The 19,171-nt window shown below is 36.5% G+C and overlaps 3 protein-coding genes and 1 non-coding gene across 4 annotated transcripts; 2 read left to right on the plus strand and 2 right to left on the minus strand.

The window, feature by feature from the left end:
• LOC109015150 (putative methylesterase 11, chloroplastic) lies at window positions 1-4,414 on the plus strand. The gene is made up of 5 exons (XM_035686145.1): window positions 1-615; window positions 1,977-2,213; window positions 2,806-2,949; window positions 3,579-3,710; window positions 3,801-4,414. Exons 1-5 carry the CDS (start codon window positions 250-252, stop codon window positions 4,083-4,085), a joined length of 1,164 nt encoding a protein of 387 aa, XP_035542038.1. The 5' UTR covers window positions 1-249; the 3' UTR covers window positions 4,086-4,414.
• Window positions 4,415-5,104: 690 nt separating this feature from the next.
• On the minus strand, window positions 5,105-8,281 carry LOC108989389 (ubiquinone biosynthesis protein COQ4 homolog, mitochondrial-like). Its single transcript, XM_018962965.2, has 3 exons — window positions 8,122-8,281; window positions 6,823-7,042; window positions 5,105-5,917 (listed from the first exon to the last, which is right to left on the minus strand). The coding sequence occupies exons 2-3, from the start codon at window positions 7,003-7,005 to the stop codon at window positions 5,411-5,413; spliced, it is 690 nt and encodes a 229-aa protein (XP_018818510.1). The 5' UTR covers window positions 7,006-7,042; window positions 8,122-8,281; the 3' UTR covers window positions 5,105-5,410.
• On the minus strand, window positions 6,301-6,382 carry LOC118344916. The gene has a single exon (XR_004798646.1). It is a non-coding gene; the product is annotated as a small nucleolar RNA snoR53Y (small nucleolar RNA).
• Window positions 8,282-9,839: 1,558 nt separating the features above from the next.
• On the plus strand, window positions 9,840-18,445 carry LOC108989359. The gene is made up of 6 exons (XM_035686228.1): window positions 9,840-9,900; window positions 10,010-10,047; window positions 13,754-13,948; window positions 14,627-14,827; window positions 14,902-14,987; window positions 18,343-18,445. The coding sequence occupies exons 1-6, from the start codon at window positions 9,840-9,842 to the stop codon at window positions 18,443-18,445; spliced, it is 684 nt and encodes a 227-aa protein (XP_035542121.1).
• The last annotated feature ends 726 nt before the right edge of the window (window positions 18,446-19,171 follow it).

Here is a 19,171-nt window from a genome sequence, read left to right on the forward strand (position 1 = left end):
CGGCAGTGTCCGAGGAAGGACACCCTGTTGCTGTTACTACATGCCTCATGTGCTCCTCCTCGGCTTTGCCTTTTAAGAACGTTTATTTGCAAGGAGCAATCTTGAACAACAATTAATCTTCATCTCTCTCTCTCTCTCTCTCTCGAATTCTGATCACTTGCACGTAGAGTCTGATCGAGAACATAAACACAGTATCCGGCCATAAAAGGTTTGGTTCGTGTGATTTGAGGTTCGTTAATTATTTCAATTATGGGAAACTCGTGGACATGCTTCGCTCCCAAGGAGGTCAGATTCACCAGAGAACCCTCCAAACGCATACCCAACTTTTTACGCAAGAGTAAAACCGGTTCTTCGTCTTCTTCTTCCCCTAGCAGGAACAAGCAGGGGAATAAACTCGATGATGAAGATGCTCAGCTTCGACAGCAGGCCATTGCCGCCGCTCTTCTCTTCCGCCAACATCAGCAGAACATTTCTCTGCCCCTTAACCGCTCCACTTCTGTCGTTTATCCTAATCCATCTCCTGGTGTTCTTAAAAAGCTTCCCAAGAGTTCGAGTTCTAGGCAGCGTTCACGCTCTGATTCTCTCGTTCAGCCTCATCAGCTTGTTATCAATAAGGTTTGCGTAAATTTCCCTAAAATTGGTTTTTTTTTTCTATGGTTTTTGGATGTTCTATGCGTCAGATTATTTCCTACATTTGATCATAGTTTTGTGCTTCTTTTTTTCTTCAAAATGGTTTCTTCCCTTGGCCTTGTGAAAACTGATCTTCCAGTCTAACTCTATTATTACTCAATTTCTTGTTTTGGGAACTATATCTTGTGTGTGAGCCTTTTGATCTGAAGCTCATGTCAAAGAATAGGAATTAGAGTTTTAGTTAATCTTCATTTCATTGCCTGCATCCTTAGGAATAGTGCTGTCTGACTGAGTTGGTCAAATCAGTAAGATGGAAAGACCAGTTCAAAGTGCAGCCCGAGCCTGCTGGCCATTAATTAATTCTATATAGGACGATTATGTTTTCGGCATAAATTATAATATCCTATTTCATATATATATGATTAAAATATGCCATATAATCACATTCCATCACGTTTGTTTAGTGTTTAATTACGCCACGAGTTCTCATCTTTTTACATGGCTTGTTTGGTCGAGCATTTTTCAACGACTAAAATTGGACGGGTTTGGTGAAATTCAAACTTTAGTTGGAGATATCATATATTATGGCTGAAAAGATGCATGGATTCCATGATTACGGACTCCTTTCTGTTGGCGAAGAGTTGCCAAAACTGACGATTCAAAGATATAAAAAAGGTTGATGCGAAGTCCATTACCCTTTGATCACTATGCTTTTGCCAAAAAGTTACTTGACGTTTACAACATGATTGGGCTTGGATAAAGCAGCTTCCTTCTAACCTGTCAAAAGAGACAAGTTTACCCACAAAACTATGCCACCGCTTTTCCTTATGGGTGAGAGATCCATCCATAAACCTTGATGAATTAATCAATATACAGTTCTTCAAAGTTCAGGTGTTCAAGCAAGTAGGATCCTTCCCAACTCTACAGTCTAATGTAACAAAAGAAAAGAAAAAAATAGAACAGAGAACTCTCTATTGGCTCCAGGAGTCTAAATTTAATGAGAGTGCTTAGAAAGTATGCATATAATTGACTGTAGTTTTGATGCACGATGGACTGAATAAGTAGGGTTAATGGATTTAGTTAGCTAGTGATCGGGAAGCATTTGATTGAGTTTGTGAAAAATTCACCTTATCTATTTCCTATCATTATGTATGGATATGCAGTAACATCTCCATGATTTTTGGACTCTAATGCTGCTCAAATACTTGGACTTGGTCATTTCGATTTTGTACTTTTACTCTGCTTGTTCAATAGGAGGTGGAAAAAATGATGATTGTCATCCAAGAAAGTAAATTCTTCCTCTTATATATCAGTCATCATCTTATTTTCTGATTTTAATCCCTTAGGATGTAAAGGCTGATGGTCTGGAAACCAATCATTTTGTCCTTGTTCACGGAGGTGGCTTTGGTGCTTGGTGTTGGTATAAAATTATGACGCTTTTGGAAGAAGGGGGATACAAAGTTGATGCAGTTGACTTAACTGGAGCTGGAATTCATTCATATGACACAAACAACATCACCAGTCTTGCACAGTATGTAAAGCCACTCACAGATATCCTAGAGAAACTTGGAGATGGCGAAAAGGTTTTTGCTCTCGCTCTCTCTCTCTCTCTCTCTCTCTCTCTCTCTCTTCCTCTGTGTGCGTGTTAGATAAATAATCATAGTGTTTATTTTTGTCTGCGTTCATATATGCTTATAGGGTAAAAAGTTGTGTACGTTTGAGATCTTTGGTGTTCTTTCACAAGTTAGTCTTGGTTTTTTACTCTCAATTGCAATAAGGATAACACTTTCAGATTGCTTTTATCTCATATGGAGATGACTAACACTGAAAGGGACTATTCAAGCTTATCCTCACTTTATCATTCTTCATTTTCTATTTTATTCTTCATTTGTGTATAGATTCCTTATCATATTACTCTCTTCTATTCATGCTTAAGATTCCAATCTCTCAGACTCTCACGTTTTAATTCCAAACAAACATTATGCAATACAGTTGGACAAGATATTCACTGACAGTTCATATGCCTCTATAAAATTAGGAAACTTTGTAGCTAGCTTTCCAGTTTCCCGTGAATAATTGAGAGTAACTAGCATTGATCATAGTAAACCTGTGGTAATACATCTGGTAATGTTTCATTCAGATGTACTAGAACTAAAATCTTTATTCTAAATGCAGGTGATGTTGGTGGGGCATGATTTTGGCGGTGCCTGTATTTCATATGTAATGGAGTTGTTTCCATCTAAGATCTCAAAAGCAATTTTTATAGCTGCAGCAATGTTGAGTAGTGGGCAGAGTACCCTCGAGATGTTTTCCCAACAGGTTGGCCTCCACTCCATAATTATCGGGCTCAGAGAAAGTGTAGAAACAAAATAGAGAATAATGTCACCCATATAATTAAGGGAAAGCTTTGCTCTAATTTCTCCGGGTGACTCCCAAGCTTTCCTGTTTTCTAGATAGTTTACAACATATGCCTCCTTAATCTGCTTCCTTCTTCATTCCTTAATTCTTAGTTCAATATACTTAAATACCAGCGGTCCAAATATAAGAAGTGCATTGCTCATTTAATGTTACACTCCAATTTATTGTTAATTGCAATTGCAGTAGTTTCAGTCCACTCTATATTCATTTGAAATAGGCTGCATCCATCTGCAATTAAAATTGAGTAATGATACAAATACAACTCATTTTGTAACTCTTGTGTATAATGGAAAGCGGTTATGCAAAATTTAAAATTCAAATCAGATGGGAAACTCAAAATTTGAAAAAGCACTTAAATATTTTTTTATGAAACGACACTATCACATTGGTTGGTTGTTAAATGGATTGTAAAATAGTTGTCAATATCATTATTCATTAAAATTTAGTATGAAACTCTTAAGTTTAGTTTCTCGACAATTGTTTGCTAGCATGAGACTGTCATACTAAAGTGGTTGTGCATGATATTGCAGGCAGGTTCAAATGATCTGATGCGGCAGGCTCAGATGTTTTTGTATGCTAATGGCAAAGGTCAGCCTCCAACTGCTATTGATCTTGACAAAACATTGGTGAGAGACCTATTGTTCAATCAAAGTCCCGCAAAGGTATGTCCACCATATTGTTGTGACTGGAGTTAAACATTCTTGGATCAGGTCTGATATGAAAGCTTTTATAATTTATTCTCCTCTGTCCAGGATATCACATTGGCATTAGTTTCAATGAGGCCAATCCCTTTTCCACCAGTAATGGAGAAGCTCGTGCTTTCTGATAAGAACTATGGCTCTGTTAGGAGATTTTACTTAGTTACTCAAGAAGACAGTGCAGTATCAGTTTCTCTGCAAGAGAACATGATAAAAACAAATCCCCCAGAGCAGGTGTTTTGGCTAAAAGGTTCTGATCATGCACCTTTCTTCTCGAGGCCTCAGTCCCTACACAAAATACTGGTAGAGATAGCGCAAATGTCATCAAAGCAAGTCTAGGAATCCTTGTGCAGCAGAGCCTCGGTGGTACAGTATCTTGCAGATTGTGGGGGGGCAGATTGTAAGTTGCATCATGTATATCGCATGCATGTCTGGTCAGGGTACCTCAATCTGTCTTAACCATGTCCATGCATATGGCATTGCTCCCCTTGTGTAGCTGTAATACATTTGGTTGTATTTTGGCATCTTCCCATCTGTGTAGACAGTTTTGCATGTGTTTTGTGAGCTAGAGAGTACCATATTGTATTTTCATCCTACATATTATAGGGTACTTGTCATGAAATGGATAGGATTTGGACTTATGAAAAGAAGGGAAGATTTCGGCGGTACTCCTTTGTCTCATGTTATGGCAAACTGTGTTTGGTGACAGGCTAGAGACGATCAAGTTAAGAGTGGGACTGCATCACACTCGATGCCCATTTGCTCAAGATATGACATTATCAAATGAAGACTGGTTGGGATAAGAGCCTAAAACAAAGACTTGTAGGTAGGCATACTTATGGGGTCTCTCTTTTTGGACGCTTTTCACATGCTTTACAAACAAATACAAGGTAATAAACATACAATAAAAAGAAGGGTAATGGTCCAAAAAATATGGTCTAAGCCTGTATTTCTTGGCATAATCTAGGAAATTCTCGTCATAAGAGGCGGTTTTTGGTGCCATCCCACTAATTGTGCTAAAAAATTATGCACTTGACTTGATTGTCCCTTGTGAAAGAAATAAGAACTGTTGGGAGTATTGGCAGGCATCTGGATCTGGGTTGCAACGCATGGTGGCTGTGGGTAGGTAGACAATGACATATCGGGAATTTTTAACTCGGGGGAAAAAACACAAGGAAAATAGAGGAAAATTAAAGAATAGAGAACAAAACGATTGGAAAATTTTAAGAAAATCCAGTTGAAGGACCACCAAAAACATACTCTTTGGGGACGGTGAGTGGTAGCCGTGTGTTCTACCTTTGGTTTCCCTTCACTGTTTTAGATTTATCGCCATTGAAATAATTTTATTTTGCAATGAATTTTCATGCAATTTAGTAAATTTTCTTTTCCTTGTTATCTCTCCAAATCATTCTGTTTCTTTGAGCCGTGAAGCACAATCCTCTGGCCACATGAGCCTTCTCACGGCATCAGTTTCAACTTTCAACAAATGGAAAATTAACAAGATTATTTCGTTGGCAATCAGAATCGGTCTCTTTCCCAACTAGGCATTTGCAGGACTTTGCAGAAAATTTATCGCTTAATTCTCAGCAATACATCTTGACCGGTTTTTCTATCTGGCCAACTAGTTATAGCTTAGCCGCCACTGCCGCCACTGCCGCCACTGCTCAAATAGCATTTTCTTTAGGAGCGAGAGGAGCAGGAATTATCCCCCATTTCCTTCGAACATCCTCCAAATCCTCATGAAAGTGTCGTTCATAATATATACACATGAGGTCAGTGCACTCCATGCCAGCCCGTATGGCCCACTGGAAGTAGTGCTGAAAGAACAATTTCCTCTGCTTCTCGCTGAATCTTGCTGTGCCCCCCAAGACAGAGAGCAGGCACATGGGAAGGCACATTTGCTCAAACTCTATCACCTTGAGTGCTGACTCGCCAATTAAGTTGGTGGGGAGGCCAAATAGGGTGTGCCAGAAGTCGTGCACCTCACGAGCCCGCATGGCCACATATGCCAACTCGTCTGTTTCCATGAACCGCACCGGTGGTCGGTCGTCCGGGGAAAAATTCCTTGATCCCATGAAGTTTGCATAAGCAGCACCGAATGTGTTGGGCGGTAGTTCCCATGCATGCCCCACGTTCACAGATATCACACGTGGTTGATCCTGCAAAATTGCCTATCAAGGAAATAAAATAGTTTTAGTTATGAACAAAATAACTAAAGCCAATCCTTGCAGCCAAAGGAATTTTCAGGTCCTGATGATAACAGCAGCAAATGAAAAGAGAGAAAAGCATGATCAGCTAGGTAAAAGGGAAAACAGACAACATTATGAAAATTATCCTTTCCACTGATGATGTATTTTTTATCTGCCCATAGTACAAGACAATGTCTAGGTGCTTCACTGTAGTTTCACATGGAAAACTAAATTCCCAAAATTTGTCTTTGGGTCCATTTTGTCTATTCATGAGTGGTAAACGGAGTAAACCGTACAGATTGGTCAGTTATAAATGGAGATAAATCTAAAGCAATGCATTTGCACAAGCACTTGAATTTGGTTCTCATTCCCTCAGCATATGAAAGAAGGGATCGATCATGGATTGATCAGCATTAGCATGGTGTATATTGAAGCATCATGGGGAACACTTTAAATGGCACAGAGGAGGGGGGGGGCTAATTCCATCGCAGGATCAGAAACAATCAACGATCAAATATTTTAAACAAAAATAAATAAGATATCTGCATCTCCTTTAAACAAGTTTAATAGTAACACGTGGGATTTACCAGGATATGTCAAAGGTACCAGCAAGCAAGTTTTTATAAACATGTTGGTCACTAAAAGAAACCATATAAAACTTTGGACAAACAGAAGAACACGAATGGGTTGATTAGGCAGAAAAATGGCCACAAATGTCAATAACACAATCAATCAACATGCCAGTCACAATTCTGATCCAATATTCCACCAATGTGCCAAACCTTCCGACATTTTAGTTAAATAGACAACATGCCATCCAATTAGTTCAATGTCACCGTTAATAAAAAAGAATAAGGTATATCATTAGCAGTGGGGAATAGTCTTACCCTGCCTTCCGGGCTCCTCTTCATTCTTTCAAGCACTCTTTCAAAAGCTGGCTTTCCGGTAGTCTCCCCAAGGGCTGCTATCAGATCTGCTCTTCGTGGGTCTAGCAATGCACCAACCGCTGAACCAACAGCAACAGCTGCCTGCTGCCATCTGTTGAGCCGGATACGACCACCTCCTATCATCCTCACTGTTCTTTTGACTCTCAAATTTGAACAAAACCTAAACCAAAACAAGAAGGAAAAAAGATCAAATTCAATACCTCAATAACATGAATATTAAAAGGAAGTCACACGATTGGACAGACTAAATTATATCAAGCATTTTAACCAGCATCATTTTATCATCCACCTAATGTGGCATCAAATAATTGGGAAATAAGTAAAAGATAATCATTTAAGGCCACATTGGGGAGTGATGAAAGGATGATGAATAGCACTTATCTTTCTGTATATAGATTTTGGTCAGAAGAATATAAACAAATAGATGCAAATGACCCAGGGATGTAAATACACCTAGGGTTCTGACTTAAGCTATGGAATGTATGCTGTTTTAAATACTTGGGTATACATGGGAAGAGATTTTAAACAGATGACAAACTTAAATTTTAAAATCTAGGCCGCAATTAGACATTGTACAAATTTACAAAACTCAAACTTTTCCCAACTCAACCTCCATTACTAAAAACAAACCCCCATGACTTTAGTGGAAAGCTATTCAACCCCCTCAAAATTTTCTTCTCCCGCAAAGCAAGATCAATGTTCTCTCTCATTATTGTCTCCAAACCTAAATGACCAGAAAATTTCCCCATTCTTCCAAAGCTCCAAAAATTGACCAACCAACCATATTCCCACCTAATTGATTTTATCAAAGCACAAAAACCAGAACTGAAAGTGTTAAAAAAAAAAAAAACTCAAAGCTTCCCATTTTGACTAATCACAATCTCCGTCGATCATTTCTAAATCTCAATACTAGACACTTGAATTTCGTCAAGCAAAAACGCATTCGAAATTACAACAGATTTTACCAATTAATCCAACAAAATGACCAACCCAGGCAAGCTTTGGAGGTCAAAAGCACAAAAACAAAGATCAAAGATCAAAACCATAACCAGAATTCACTCAAAATCCAAAAGAAAAATCAGATATACCAATTCCACACGAGAGACAATCCTATTTCCATCTCACAGGATTCCTCATCAAATCTCTTATTGAATATTCATACAAGGAAAATACCCCAATGCATTTTTCCCTGCTTCACACCGAAACCAGCCATCGATAACAAAGTGACAGAAACCTCACCTTGGGTGCAAGTGCGAATGATTTCAAGTTGGGAAGAAAGCAGCTTGATGTTGCTATAGTGGCGCGACTGGTGGCAGGATCACCGTAGCCGGGCGGCGAGTCGCGCATTAAAGATGAAGAGTGAGAGAGAAATATTATGAGTAAGGCTGCGTTTGGACGTTAAAAGTTTAGTTGAAATGATAAAATATTATTAGAATTTTATTTTTTAATATTATTATTATTTAAAAATTTAAAAAAATTGAATTATTTATTATATTTTGTATTGAAATTTTAAAAAATTATAATAATTAATTAAAATGAGTTAAGATGAGTTTACTTACTAAATGAAATCTTAACACTCTTCTTTTAAAATTTTTATAAATTATCAGGTAAAATATAATAAATAATTTAATTTTTTTAAATTTTAAAATAATAATGATATTAAAATATAATATTCTGATAATATTTTATTTAACTTTTAATTTTTACCTTAATTCATCTAATGACAATATGTAACTTTCATCTCAATATTTAACTTTTAACTTTTATTGAATTTTCAACTTTTATTTTAATATTCTAAGGATAATAATATGTGACACGATTTGTCAACTCAATAGGAATACGACACGAAATTAAAGGATTTAGTTTGATATTAATAAATTCGAATCAAAACGAATTAACTCATTAAGATACGATTTATAAACGAGTACACTTGTTTAACATGAAATTAATTCGTTTTGTCCCGTTTAAAATTTCTTTTAAAATTAAAATTTTATTATTATTAAGTTGTAATATTGATATTTTTCAATATATTTATGTTTTTATTATTTTTATTATTGATAGTATAATTTTAGATTTATGCTCATATTTATAATTGAATGGTTTGTAATATTGATTTTATTATATATTAAAATTTTAAAAATATTGATATATATTTTTTAAGATATTGTAATTATTAATAAATATAGATTTTAATTTCTATGTGAAATTATGTTAGTCAGATCAAATGAGTTATGCGCTTTAATTCAACCCATTTACATTAAACAAATGAGTTTAAATGAGTCGTGTCGTGTTAATATATTTCTAATTAATTATTAAACTGGTCAAAATGGATGATGCGATACGATTCGTTATTTAAATAGGTTGAGTTAGGATTTAGAAGTTTGACACGTTTAGCTTAACGAGTTGGGTTCAGATTGACTTATATTATCAAATATTCATAACTTAACACGAGACGAACACAATTCCAAAACACAATTTGCCACCCTATTTCATAGGGGTAATGATACCCCTATACCTCCTTTACTACTGTTTTACCATCCAACTATTTTTTTTTCTTGTTGTTCTTTGAATCTTAGAACATGACATTTTTTTATAATCTAGAAGAAAATACATTTAATTAACTGACGTAATTATATAATTTAATTACAAATAAATTTAAATTTATAAAACTTGAAATTTTTTTACTCTAAGTTAATTTTAAAAAAAAATTGAATTTATTTTAAATTAATTTACGTTATTATATTAATTGATTGAAGTTATTTTCTTCAAGAAAGTTTTTTTACTCTAACCTGCTTGCTTTTCATTTTACTCAAAGTCAGTTTGATTCATTTCTTTTTCTTCGCAAGACTTCTGCAGGAATCGTATTGCTTCTCGTATATGTCAATAACATTGTGATTACTGATTCAGATATTGAGTTAATTAAACAATTACAACAGCATCTCAATGCCTCAGTTCACATGAAAGATCTTGGTCCCCTGCAATACTTTCTTGGCCTTGAGATGCAGCTTACTCCAACTGGTATGTTGTTACACCAACACAAATACATGCAGGACGTTATTTCATTGGGTGGTCTCCAATCGGCTAACTCTGTTTTTACTCCTTATGGGTAAATCTTAAACTTCTTCAGGAAGAATGAGAGCTTCTATCAGATCCATCCTTGTATCGGTAGCTTGTTGGGAGTTTGAACTACTTGACGATTACTCGTCCTGACATTTCTTTTGCTGTGCAACAAGTGAGTCAATTTATGCAGGCTCCATGACATCTTCATTTAGCCGTTGCCTGCCGCATTCTCTGATATTTGAAGGGCACCTCTACACACGGGTTGTTCTTTCATAAAGAATCTTCCGTACAGTTGGTGGGATATAGTGATGCTAATTGGGCTGGATGTGCGGATACTCGTCGCTCTGTTACCGGCTGGTGCATGTTCGTAGGCAATGCACTCATTTCTTGGAAGAGTAAAAAGCAAGATCAAGTTTTCAAGTCCTCTACTGAGTCTGAGTATCGTGCCATGTCTTCCGCATGCTCTGAGATCACATGATTTCGTGGGTTATTAGATGAACTTGGTTTTCCTCTTCTGCATCCCACTCCTCTTCATGCTAATAATACCAGTGCTATTCAGATTGCCGCTAATCCAGTCTTCTATGAGCGTACGAAACATATCAAAGTCAATTATCATTCCATACGTGAATCTTTTGACAAACATGTGATTACTCTCCCTCACATTTCCATTAAACGTCAAACTGCAGACATATTCATTAAAGCTCTTTCTCGGCACCATCATCAGTTCTTGGTTGACAAATTGATGCTTTTGGATCTACCGGCATCAATTTGAGGGGGGATGTTACGAATATAATTTAGGTCTTTCTATATATAGCAGAGAATTAGGCTAACTATAAATAGACTTAACGTGTTACAGAGAAATTAGCAGAAGAAATATCTAGCAAGTTGTAACTTTTTTCTATAAATAATGAAAGAAACCTAATGGAAGAGGTATTTAGACCAAACTTGACATAGCTAACCGTTATGGATAAAATTATAACGAAGTCTCAAAATGCATTTGTGAGGAAAAGACAAATTCTTAATTCGATCTTAATTGCTCATGAGTGTTTGGAAAGTAGAAAAAAGATGGGGCAATATGAAATTTTAGTCAAATTGGACATGGAAAAGGCTTTTGACAATGTTAATTGGGATTTTCTACTCTACTTGCTAGGTAGATTTGGTTTTGGGGAGAAGTGGTGCTCGTGGATAAGACATTGCATTTCGACAGCCAGATTTTCTATATTGGTGAATGGCTCTCCGGTTGGATTTTTTAACAACTCCCATGGTTTGAGGCAAGAAGATCCTTTATCTCCTTTCCTTTTGTCTTAGTTATGGACGCCTTGAGTCGTATGATTGAAGCGGCTATGGAAGGGGGCTTTGTGTCGAGTTTCATGGTGGGTGATGTTTCACGGGGCAGCATTACTATTTCACATTTACTCTTCGTAGATGATACTTTAATTTTCAGTGATACCAACTAGGATCATCTTCGAGCTTTAAAAGCCTTATTATTATTAATTTAACTAAGTCTGAAATTATTCCAGTAGGTACAGTTAGAAATATTTTGGATCTAACCAATATTTTGGGATGTAAGGTAGCTTCGTTACATATGAAACATCTTGGGTTACCTTTGGATGCCCCTCACAAATCAGTTTCTATTTGGGATGGGGTGATTGAGAAGATTGAGAGGAGGTTAGCAAGTTGGAAAAAGCTTTATTTGTCAAAAGGGGGCAGAGTCACATTGATTAAAAGCACATTGTCTAATTTACGCACATATTTCCTCTCCCTCTTTCCTTTACCTGCAGGGGTAGCTACAAGAATTGAGAAGATTTTTCGAAATTTCTTATAGGACGGTAATGGGGAGGAAATAAAATTTCATTTGATGAGTTGGAACAAGGTTTGTATCCTGGTGTAATGTGGAGGATTGAGAGTTTGGAATTTAAAGCTTTTCAATAAAGTTCTTCTTGGAAAGTGGCTCTGAAGGTACAACAACAAGAGTAATGCATTATGGAGGCAGATTGTGGATGTTAAATATGAGAGGATGTGAGGTAATTTGTGTACTAATGAAGTAAAAGAGGTGTATGGGGTGGGTTTGTGGAAGTCCATTCGATTGGGATGGGGGGATTTTGTCAGCAACATTAATTTCAAAGTGGGGGACGGGACAAATATTTATTTCTGGCATGATAATTAGGGATTCAACTCTTAAATATGTTTATCCTAATCTTTTTAGGATTGCTAGAAACAAAGGGGCTGCAGTGGCTGACTCTTCTCAATTTTCTAATATTATGTTGCATTGGAATGTGGAATTTACCAGAGATTTACAGGATTGGGAAGTGTGTGATAAAGTATAGTCATGGTGATAAAGTATACCCCTGGAAATGTATCTAGAGAGCAAGGCTACCTAGTAAAGTTGAATTTTTATGTTGGCTGGTGTCTCTTGAGAAAATATTAACCACGGATAATTTGAGAAAAATAAGTTTATTTGTGATTGATTGGTGTTTTATGTGTAAAAAAAAAGTGACGAATCTATTAACCATCTATTCCTTCATTATGTGGTGGTGACTTTGCGTGTAGTGATTTTGTGAATCCGTTAACCAGTTGTGGAATGAGATTTTTGCAAGAGTAGGCATTGCTTAGGTGATGCCTTTGCGTGTGGTGGACTCTTTGGCTAGCTGGCAAGGTTCAGTGGGATGTGGAGGTAGTGCAGCAGTGTGCAGGATGATCCCCTTGTGTTTGTTTTGGTGCTTATGGTTAGAGAGAAATGGGAGGTGTTTCGAAGATTGCGAATGTTCTCTGGGGGAATTCAGGGATTTTTTCTTTGACGCTATAAGTTTTTGGGTGAAAAACCTTATAAGGGATGCGAATATTTGTAATATTTTGCCTTGGTTCTGTTTTTCTTTAGCTTGTATTTAGGTGTACCATTTGTATACTTCCTTTGTGTACTTGGGCTACGCCTATTTACTTGGAATAAATTCTCTCATTATAAAAAAAAAAACTTGAACCTGAGGATTTTAAGTAAATGGAACTATGTAAACTAATTTATAAATGAAACTTCAACCATATGTCAATCTGGGTCTGTGAGTTGTGTGAAGTTTCATTTCTTTTCTTCATGGGGCATGGAGTCACTACTTCTTGAAGAAAAAACCTCGTTTGAAGTATATTGGACATTTGTGATGAACTATTACAGAACTGATTTTTTTTTCTTTAATGGCGTCTTTTTTAGTCGAAGCCCTGAAATTATTTTGAAAAAACCTTACTTGTGGCAGAGAAAAAATTGTAATACAACCAATCCTCGAAATAAAAGATCCTATACTCATATTTCTTTAATAGCATTGGATCCTTCCTAATGTTTGATTGCATGCTTTAACTTGCCATCGCAAGGAATGATCAGTGATAATTACTAGTCTGCTGTATGATGTTAATGTCACCTTCGGGTTTCAAAACAGAACGCAAGTTATTTTGAAACTGTACTACTAATGGCTTTCCCGTTTCTGAAATGATAAAAAAAATACCTGGAAAGGGACCATTTATACTTATTGAATCCGGAAACCTGTTTTAGAACCTATACATCTGCTTACCTGCTAATGTATTTAATCATCCGATGATTGTTATAGTCTCTCAGCCTATAAAACAAGAAGCATTTTTCAATTGAAAAATTCTAAACATAAGCCCCTCACCATGCACACCACTTAAAAAGTATATGATTTTACATTTTTATCCTCATATTTCATATTGAATTTCAATATGAAATATGAGGATAAAAAAGTAAAATCATATATTTTTAAGTGGTGTGTAGGGTATGAGGCTTCTATGTAGCACAACTCTTTTCAATTAGCCCACTTTAGTAGGAGAATCAAATTTTGTCACACTAGCCAATAAGGCATCTCCTCACACCATATCTAGCTCTACCAAGCAAAACCTCAAGACGAAAGGTCTTTGTCAGACAAAGCTCGAAGTTGGCAGTAGTATAATCAGGAGCACATTGAACAATGATATTGTTAGCCAAAAAGCTTTTGCATTGCAAGATAAGGTGGTGTTTATTCTAATTTTTATATCTACCCAACTTATAAAATGACTTGTATTTTTTTATCCTATAACTGCTTTAGAGGTAAGCAATGACTTTATAACTCTTTGAAAGTTTCGAAAAGATTCGAGTTATTGTGATTAGTTGTATTATTAGAATAGATATACAGATTATGCATTGTTTAGAATTTATTGTTTGGAGATTTAGGCGTTAAGATATAAAATAAATAATAAAATCTAATTCTTCCCATCAGTTTAAGCTTTTGGGATAAATAGTAATTTCACATGGTATCAGAGCAGAAGTCCTGAGTTCGAACCTTGACTCTATACTCTATCTCATTTAATTAAATATTTCACGTGTTGGGCCACCTATTGAGAGAGAGTCTAGCCCACACATGAGAGGAAGTGTTAAGATATAAAATAAATAATAAAATCTACCTCTTTCTATCAGTTTAAATTTTTAGAATAAGTATAATTTCACATTAAGATGGCTTACTGTCTTCCTTTATGTTTTTATATCATTTGCTTTGAAAGTAGTGTGCTTCTCATGCCTTTGGATTCTGGCCTTCTGCTTGACTTCTTGCTTGTTTGACTAGGCTATTTATCTCTCCTGTTAGAGCCTTTGAAATTATTATTACTGTGGCTGATTTGTTAACCTCAGTTCTATTTGTCAATGCCATTTCAGCTTTGGTCCATATACACAGCTGGCAATACAGTACCAATTCCATTCTTGAGGGCTGCTGATATATCCCCTATTACTCTCTTGTCAGACAATGCGCTCGGAAGCATGCAGTGGGATAACAACGGAAATGTCGCTGTAGAGGCATTGCAGGAGCTCTTTACTGGTGATGGGCAGTCTAGAAAGGGTCGAAGGGTACAAAATGAGGTTACACCTCTCTGTCTCTCTCTCCTCTCCCTGCCGTTGGAATATGGGTTTCTTATACATTTGATGTGTTGCAGATGCCACTGCCTCCAAGTGTTTACCAAAGGCTCACTTCAAGTTCTACCCTACTGATTTTGGCACAGGCTTTAGCATACCACACAATGTATGGCTTCTCTTTTCCAATTATATTTGTTGCTGATTACTTGCTGCTAGGGGTGTCAAATCGTGTTAACGGGTCGTGTTCGTGTCGTGTCAAGGTATGTATATTACACTTAACGGGTCAACACGAACACGACCCGTTAAGGATTTCGTGTCAAAATTTCAAACCCGAACACGACACGATAAGATAACAGGTTAACACGACACGACCCGTTATGACCCGTTAATGAATAAGAAATAAATTGACATGACATGACACGACACGACCCGTTCCGTTTCAACCCGTTTACGTTAATGGGTTGGACATACACGATACGACACGACACGACCCGTTTGACTTAATTGATTTTATATAAATATTTAAATATAAATAATATCTATAAAAAATAAAAAACTAACTACAAGTCTAAAATTACAATCTAAACAAATATGATCCACACAATTTGTAATAATATTCATTATTAAAATTACATCCCAAATATAATAAACAAAACATACAATGTAAATATATTAATGTTACAATCTCAAATATAATAAAAAATTAAAAACACAGATCTAAACAAATTTAGAACTTGAAGAAGGAAGTGGAGTGTCCTCCCTGCCCTTTAGGTCTAAGGGTATAAAGGTAAATTTAATTTTCTTAACGGGTCATAACGGGTTGACCTGTTAGTGACCCGTTAAGCAATCGTGTCTTAACGGGTCAACCCGTTTTGACCCGAACCTGTTAAGACTAAACCCTAACCCGCTTTTATCGTGTCGTGTTCGTATTGGGTTAACGGGTCGTGTCACATATTGCCACCCATACTTGCTGCATGTTTTTGGTCCAATTGACTTCTAGCAGAGCAATTATTTAGTGCGATCAGAGAAATTTGGCTACAGCTAGTCAGTTCCCACTGCTACTTTTTTTCCTACTTTGTTTTCTTTTTTATCTTCTTTACCACTAGAATTAAAACCGACAATCACATAAATTGCTGCATTTCTTAGTGGGCAACTGTTTGCAGGTGACAGGTGTTATGAAGACATGCCATGTGGCGCCCCCGACCCCCATGTAAGGAAACACGAGAATCGAGACGCTAGGATGATGACAACACGGTCACACATCCCAACGATAGTGCCATGTGTGTGCACATGCAATAATGTACAATAAAAACACAGCAGATAATTAAGTCTATTAAGTACCAGAATTTAAACAATTTGTAAAAAGGTTTAGAAATTTTATACAGTCATTCGACAGATAAAATAAATACAGGAAATAACATAAGGGAAACGAATCACATAACGTTGAACAGTAACTCAGCAAATCAAATCTCCGGCAGAGCTGATCCCTCAAGCTCAAACTCGGGCTCTGCGTCAGACTCTACGGCACCATAAGACGGAACCGTAGGGTAAAATACCACAATGAGATTATGACATCTCAGCAAGTAATTAATCAAAATAACATCCAAGAGATATAAAAAAATAACACACGTCTCCATACAGACATAATATGCAAAACAACATCTCATCTTCTTTTTCCCAAAATACCATTTTAAACCACTCACGCCAAAAATCTCATTTTGGTCCAATCATAACCATTATTTTATTAAGCATGTGCCACAGTCTCCCCTATGGAACGTCCGCACGACCTAGCTCTCTTCGTCACATTACTGGTAACGTCCGTGCATGAGACTTCGTAATGAGCGATGCCCAGTTCCACCCTCAGCGTGTACATGGCCAAGCATCCTCTAACCTCGCCAGCCAAAAGGTCACGGAATCGGTACGAGAGCGTTACCATCTCGTCCGTTCCCGTCGTCGCCCTGCCACAACTCAGGGGACGTCACGTAAGTCTGTTACACTCCTGAGTGACCAGAGGAGCTCCACCGAGATAATGCCTCATCTCGGCTTGGGGTCGTGAAACACACGCACTCACGCAACAGTATCAATTTCCAACAGACAACGTGACATCACTGCACAATTTAATAAAACGACAAATATACAATTCACTATTTAATTGGAATACACAATTAATTATCTTAAATAAATACATAAGTACAGTTGTATATTTACACGCGTAACTCGTCCTCCAATCCGGCCCAAGGCCCAATTCCAACAACTACAATTTATAACCCAACGCTTCAACGGCTCAAGGCTCAATTCCAACAGACCAATACAATCAACAGTTTATAAACGACAAATACAACAATATTATTAAATCGAAAAATTACATACACACGAAGATTTGGAATAAATCTGAAAGATCGCTCGAAAATGTTGTTGCTCAAGGTGGCGGCACAACGGCGGCACACAGTAAAACAGTGTCCAAAAACTTGGGTTTTGATACACGGCAACAACTAACAAACCGATTGAATTTTTCACAAGTTTTAAAACAAAACCAAACACTGCCAAAGCCTCGAGCTTTCGAATTTCACAAACAAAAATCAAAGTTCAAACTCAACTACCAAAAGGAAATAGCTTGAATGAAGATTTTCGGAAGGTTTAATTATAGAAATCATGGCTTATTTATAGACTACTAATGGTGGTTTAGAGGAGTTGCGTGTCGCACGGTTTGAAGAGGAGAAACACGGCAACACAAGCCGTGGCAGTACGGGTTGCGAAGGCTTGACAATAGATGCGAGAAGGCCTTGCCGAAGGACACAGAGACATCTGATGAAGCTCAAGGTGGACAAAGATGGCCGCGTGGAAGGGCAGCTGGACAACTAGCTTTTGGAGCCACTACCGAAACGACACGGAGAAAGAAGAAGGAAGGAGGAGGTGGCTCACGGCTAAGATGCGTGACCATGCGCGTTCGGCAGCAGCTGCGTGGAGGATGGAGCTCGGTGGAAAAAGAAGAAACAAGAAGAATCTAGAAGAAATGAAGAAGAAAGGAGAAGAATGAGGCTGCTGGTACACGGCGCTGCAGAGAAAGAGATGGAACCCCAAACGATGCCGTTCCACTAGCAAAAGGGGAGGGCTACTTCTCACACAGGCTGGGCCCTGCTTCGCTCGAGCTGGTCTTCAGGCGCACGGCTGGGCTTTACACGAGCCGCACGGGCTGGGCTCTAAATGATATACGGGCTGGGTGCAGGGCTGGCTGCTGGGTCAAAATTGGGCTGGGCTACACTCTCAACACACACACACGGCCCAGCAACATTAAAACACAGAATTTAAAAATAAAAAGTCCAAATAAATAAAACCCACTTCAAATAAAATTACATTAAAATAGTAACACTAATAAAAATAATAATAATAAAAACCCCACATTACCAAAATAAATAATAATAAAATAACACATTTAAAAATAAAATATCAAGAATATAAACAACATAATTAAAATAACACAAATAAAATAATACTATTTAAACAATAAATTATAAACATAGAAATTATGAATTTCACGTGCCACTTCAGGAGCTGCAGGCAACAGAGGAGCAGCAGACCATTCAAAATCTCTGTGATACTCTTAGAACTATTCTGCGGTTGTAGATAGGCAAATTTCTACCACTTCTGTACTTTTTTTAAGAAAATCTGTTTCTTCATTTATATAATTTTGTGGTTTTTTTTTTATTTGAAAGGGAGAAAACTGTGTTATTAGGTTGTGGGTAAATAGGATTTGGAAAAAAAATTTTAATCAATAATTTTTTTCCGATTTCTATTTCTTTTATTTTCTTGGCCAGTGTGTCTTCTCATCTTATTAAATTTTTAATCGAATTTTGGTTGTAGATTTCAAAAAAATATGAGAGTTAAAAAAAAGGTAAATGTTTTAATAAAATTAAAAAAATAAAATAATTGGTCTCTGAAGAATATATTTAATAATCTTTTTAATAATATTCTTGAATGAGTATAGAGGGAGGTTTGGATTTGAAAATGGTATTATTATAAGAATAATATGAAAGTTTAAATGGAAAAATTATTTTTTATAAAATAATGATATTCTTATAACGTTATTATATAAAAATTATTTATTTTATGAAAAAATTGATGCAATTAATATTTATAATAAGGTTTATGATCAGCTCGCCGAATCTGGTGAGCATTGGTATTGGCTTAACTAAATGTAAGTGTCTAGTCAAATTTTGGTTAAGGGCTAGTTTGGATAATTTACTATTATTTATTATTTTATTATTATTATTTATCTATTTTTTATTATTATTCACTATTAGTTACTAATATTTAATATTCTATTATTTATTACTATTCAATATTCTATTA

This window comes from Juglans regia, chromosome 16 (assembly GCF_001411555.2).
Source record: "Juglans regia cultivar Chandler chromosome 16, Walnut 2.0, whole genome shotgun sequence".
NCBI classification, from domain to species: domain Eukaryota; kingdom Viridiplantae; phylum Streptophyta; class Magnoliopsida; order Fagales; family Juglandaceae; genus Juglans; species Juglans regia.

Excerpts from the sequence above, each read along its gene's own strand:
- LOC108989359 (XM_035686228.1), top strand. The coding sequence starts at position 9,840 with ATGAAAGATCTTGGTCCCCTGCAATACTTTCTTGGCCTTGAGATGCAG. Across the intron at positions 13,949-14,626 it reads CTTTTGCATTGCAAGATAAG|CTTTGGTCCATATACACAGC; the intron begins GTGGTGTTTATT and ends ATGCCATTTCAG. Across the intron at positions 14,988-18,342 it reads GCTTTAGCATACCACACAAT|AAATTATGAATTTCACGTGC; the intron begins GTATGGCTTCTC and ends TTATAAACATAG.
- LOC108989389 (XM_018962965.2), bottom strand. The coding sequence starts at position 7,005 with ATGATAGGAGGTGGTCGTATCCGGCTCAACAGATGGCAGCAGGCAGCT. Across the intron at positions 5,918-6,822 it reads AGAGGAGCCCGGAAGGCAGG|GCAATTTTGCAGGATCAACC; the intron begins GTAAGACTATTC and ends TTTCCTTGATAG.
- LOC109015150 (XM_035686145.1), top strand. The coding sequence starts at position 250 with ATGGGAAACTCGTGGACATGCTTCGCTCCCAAGGAGGTCAGATTCACC. Across the intron at positions 2,214-2,805 it reads AACTTGGAGATGGCGAAAAG|GTGATGTTGGTGGGGCATGA; the intron begins GTTTTTGCTCTC and ends TTCTAAATGCAG. Across the intron at positions 2,950-3,578 it reads TCGAGATGTTTTCCCAACAG|GCAGGTTCAAATGATCTGAT; the intron begins GTTGGCCTCCAC and ends ATGATATTGCAG.